Genomic DNA, 4,916 nt, shown 5'->3' with positions numbered 1-4,916 from the left:
GTTTACCAAATGTCAAGGTTGGAAACTCTAAACAAACCCGAAAAGTCACCTCGGGGAAGCAGAACGCGATGGATTTAACCCCAAGGCCAGGCCTTTACAAGGGGCAACTCGATTCCACGAAGAGCAATAGCCCAAAAACATTACGGTCGAGGCCAGTTTTGGCTGCGGATTCTTGTTCCATGACCAAGTCAGGTAGGAGCCAACAGAACAGTGTCAGCCCAAGAACACAGCCAAAGAAGCTCGGGTTCGAGAAGCAGTCTCGACCCACAACTCCAAAATCAGAGTCACGCAAAAAGCAAATCGGAAGGCAACAGACAGAGGTAGCCTCCCCGAGAAGAAAACAGGGATTAAAGCCTCGCAGTACTCTTCAGCAACCTGATGACCATTTAAGTGATGCAAGCAGTGACTTGAGGAGTCTAAGATCTGACAGCAACATAAGCTTGGGGTCGAATGCTGACATCGAGGTTACAAGCAGACATAGGTTGGAGAGAAACTGTGACTTGCCAGAGCAGCACACCCCAAGACAAAGGGTATATAATAGATCTCTTTCTCTCTCACACAAATCTTCACTTCTCAAGTTAATTCAGTAGTACTCATTTAACTAAATATCTTCTGTTTACCAATGCAGAGTTCGGACTTTGGAATCAAACAAGACAGACCGTCCCTAAAACCTCTAAAAGTTACAATTGAACAACCGAGCCCTGTCTCAGTTCTTGATGCAGCCTTCGACGAAGAGGATTCACCGTCCCCTGTGAGGAAGATATCCCTTAGTTTTAAAGGTAAGACACTGAAATAGAACTATCTCAGACTGATTAGTGACTCCTTCCTATATAGTAGCAATTACATGTACATTAGTACATCGATGCTAATTACCTACATGGATTCACAAAGTTTTGGTTTGTGTAAAGTTCTCACCGTTTTTTTGGTTCTTTTGCCACAGAGGAGGATGCTTCACGTTCTGAAGAATCTGAGTGGATAAACAAGCCTACCAGCTTCTGCAGATCCATACTTTTTCAGGGCACAACACAGCCAGGTTCTGATCTTCTCGAATGCTTCCCTGAAGACGGTACAGACTTCAAAAGCGGCGACAACGAGTACATCTTGGAGATATTGTTGGCGTCAGGGCTTCTAAGAGATCTCGAATACAGCATGATAAGCTTTCAGCTGCACCAAGCGCGCCTCCCGATCAATCCTGGTCTGTTCTTCATCCTGGAACAGAATAAGGCCAGCAATGTGACTCTACCGGACAGCAAATATAGAGGCAGAGGATTCAGACACGAGCAGACAAACGCGACAGAGAAAATCAGGAGAAAACTGGTCTTTGATACCGTGAACGAGATTCTAGCTCAGAGATTCACTGCAGAAGGCTGTACCAAACCACGTTTAACATCAAATCCACTCAAAAAGATGGAGAAAATATCAAAAGAAGAAAAACTTCTGCAGACTCTGTGTTCAGAGATTGATAGGTTACAACAAAACAACTCCAAGTGTCTCTTGGAGGACGATGAGGAAGACATCATATGGGAGGACCTGCAAATTCAAGGCATGAACTTGAAAGAGTTTGAAGGAGAGACTCCAGGGATTGTGTTAGATATTGAGAGAATGATTTTCAGAGACTTAGTTAATGAAGTTTGCTTTTGCTAATTTGGTTATCACTTAGAATTGTAAATGAAGGGATCTTAGAGAGGAAAGAACCTTTGGTCCGTTCTCTTCCTACTTGTTTGTTGTAACCAGCATATATATATATATACAGGTCTAATTAATGTATAACAGTATTTTTTAAGTTCAAGGATAATATGCATATACAAAAGTGCCAAGAGCATATTAATTGGGCTATCAAAAATAACATGTCACCAGCAAAGTTTAAAGGCCAAACAACCTTGTATGTCTCCATCATTTTGAATTAGTAAAAATCTCTTACCCTAAGAAGTAACGTATTCCAGTTGCAAACAATCACTAAACTCAGGATGCAAAGCTATCTTGTCTACAAATTCTAAAATGACATAATACCTATTTTACATCTGAGTGGACAATTTGCGAGTCAATCCTTCCGCGCTTATCTTCGATTTCTGACTTTTTCTTTCTATTGTCTTCACCATTTTGAAACCAACCCTCTTCCTGGAAGCTCCGATCTATTGCCAAGCACGTAGGTCTTTTTGTAGCCCCAATCTTGAAACGTACCAAATTTCGCTGTGTTCTTGCACCATCTCTCTTCCCTCCATCCTCAGAAACATCTATCCCGTTCTTGTTGTTGATTTCATCCGAGGGAGCAGATGCCTCTAGAACCGGGATGTGATGGTTGTTTCTCATATGCTTATCAAGAACGTGGTTGATTCTAACGACTTGATTTGAAAGCTCCAAAGGAGGAAACAGAGGTGACACATCCTTCTCCACAAATCGAAGAGGCGCGGTTAAAAACAGGTTACCTTCCACTTCTGCTGTGTCCCGAACATCCTTTGGAGATTTAAGTATTTCTAACCTATCACCATCAAAAGAATGTTGCACACTCGGTAAAGATGACCCGTTTTCTTTACTTGGGATATCTTGTTCGATTGTGCCTGCATTAGTTTCTTCTGATCGATCAGACAATTTAGTATCGGGGAATGCAGGAAGCCAAACAGGAATGTGTTCATCTGGAGGCTCTTCACCAGCCTCAGAGAAACTAGGAGCAGGTCTTTTCTCTTTACTGAACGGGAAACGGGGAAGAGAATAAACAAAGGGGATCTCCTCAGCTTCTCTGGTATAACGAATAATATCCTTGACAACACCGGAATCAGCAAGACAATGATCAGTATCTGAAACATCAGGAAAACCCAAACCAGATCCCAAATCCTCTAATGCTTGAACAATGTCGAGAGAATTAATATCTACTCTACCAGCTAAGTTGGCATAAAAATGAGCAGCTTTGCCAATACTCAGGAGATACTGAACAGCAACATCGGTTAATGTATCAAGAGCAGATTCTTGAAAAGAAGCAAACCTCAACCCTTCCCTTGACTGAGAATCCTGATACGAGTTAACCTCAACACTCTCGGAAATCTGAGCGACAGCCATTCTGGCAACGGCAAAAGCGAAATCATTGCCTCGGGAAAGCTTTCTATTACAATGTAAATCACTTTGCTGAGCTCCACCATCCCCAACTCCATTGCTCATATTCAAACTTCGTTGCAACTTCACCCAACATAACCATTTCTTGAATGAAAAAACAACACAACACGCATCCCTCTGAGAGAAGACAAAAACAAAAACTCAATTCATTCCCCTCAAAGTTCTTCCCTTTGGCACCTAAGTACAACAAAATAAGAGAGAAGAAAACATCAGAATCAATTCTGAACTAACCCAGAAAACCCAATCAAAGGAAATTGACTATTAAATTATGATTCAGTCACTAAGAAAAACTCAGATTTCAGCAAAACCCTAGAACGTAAATCGGGTTTGAATTCACGTCATAAGAGAGCAACAAAACCAAATTTGAGAAAGAGAGTAAACGAATCCAGTAAGGAGAAGTAGAGAGCTTACCAGAGATAGCTCGAGTGGGAGATCTTTGCAGGTTTTGAGATTTTTTTTAAGTAAAGAGCAAACTGAAACCAGAGAGACCCTTTTTTTGTTTTTAAAGAATCTTCTAATTGCCTTTTTTTATCAACTAAGTAGTAATAAGGAAATTAATCTTTTATTATCCGAGTTTTAAAATTCGAATTTTTTTTTTTTTTTTATTATAGTAAAAGGTTACAGCGATGATGTAATAATTATTAGAGACTGAATTCAATTATTATTGGGGCCAACGAAAAATTAACCAGATCCATAGAGAAAATAATATATAATGAAAAATAGCTTTCGGATTCGAGAAAGGTTCATGGGCTTTCCACTTATAAAACACAAACAATGGGCCTTTCTGGTCGGCTCAATTAGCACACAACGTCGTAATATGCAAAGCTAAGCTAAGTAGGGAAAATGCGAATCCAGTGAATAATAATACCTGTCTTTTTACGTATTTAGCACTCCAAATTCATAATGCTGACTAAAAAAAAAGCATATAATGTTATCATTGGAAATTAAAATCAGATCATTCATTTGTTTCTAGGTTTGGTTCGGTTAACCAAGGACAACAATGTTGTATAAAAAGTATATATATATATATATATATCATGTACCATATACATATAGCTAGAGTTCGACAGGGAAGCTTTTTGCAGAAAGTATGATGATATAGGACAGAGCCACAGAGCATTGGATCGGCAGCCTTTTTATTCAAATCAATCAAAGATACGTACACATACATTATTATTTACTAGCTTTTGTCTTTATTACCCTATTTTACTTGTTCTTCCTTCCTCCAATTTACTCATTGGTTCCTCCTCTTAATTACCTCCCTACTTTATATATTTACATAAAGCTATAAATAATTTTTTGTGTCTGCAAGCCTAGCTCTTGCATTTGTGATGAACATGCATGTGATACTATACTGTACATAATTTTAGTAAACAACGAGGGCATTTAGCCTATCTAGTCATCTTAAGTTTTTAAACGGGAATGGCATCCTTGCATCTTCAGTTAAAATCCAACTTACTACTCTATTCATCATCCAATCTATCTACAGTCACGAGCTGAGTCAGTTAATGCACTACTGTGTATCCAATAGAAACACATGATCCCTCCTTAATAGATTCCATCTCATTATTGCGTTATCTCTATTGATGAATCTGTGTTTGTTTAGCTTCTCATTCTCAAGAGTTTATACATTATTTGTTCTTATACTAAGAGCCCTAAATGTATCAACATTTCATGCAAGTGTGTTAGTGTGTATTCAGATCCTACGAGGATGCTATAAATATATTTAGAGAGAAAGTTCCAAACACATGCTAAACGCACAATAATTAATAAATCAGTTATAGTATTAATTTGTATATAAAAATATA

The 4,916-nt window shown here is 38.8% G+C and overlaps 1 protein-coding gene and 1 pseudogene across 1 annotated transcript; one reads left to right on the top strand and one right to left on the bottom strand.

The window, feature by feature from the left end:
- On the top strand, positions 7-1,789 carry LOC104763773 (protein LONGIFOLIA 2-like). Its single transcript, XM_010487151.1, has 3 exons — positions 7-530; positions 629-779; positions 941-1,789. The coding sequence occupies exons 1-3, from the start codon at positions 69-71 to the stop codon at positions 1,642-1,644; spliced, it is 1,317 nt and encodes a 438-aa protein (XP_010485453.1). The 5' UTR covers positions 7-68; the 3' UTR covers positions 1,645-1,789.
- On the bottom strand, positions 1,126-3,280 carry LOC104763774 (annotated as a pseudogene).

This window comes from Camelina sativa, chromosome 19, assembly GCF_000633955.1.
Source record: "Camelina sativa cultivar DH55 chromosome 19, Cs, whole genome shotgun sequence".
In the NCBI taxonomy this organism is placed as follows: Eukaryota; Viridiplantae; Streptophyta; class Magnoliopsida; order Brassicales; family Brassicaceae; genus Camelina; species Camelina sativa.
Note: the sequence above shows the minus strand (reverse complement) of the source record. Positions and strands in the feature narration are given on the sequence as shown.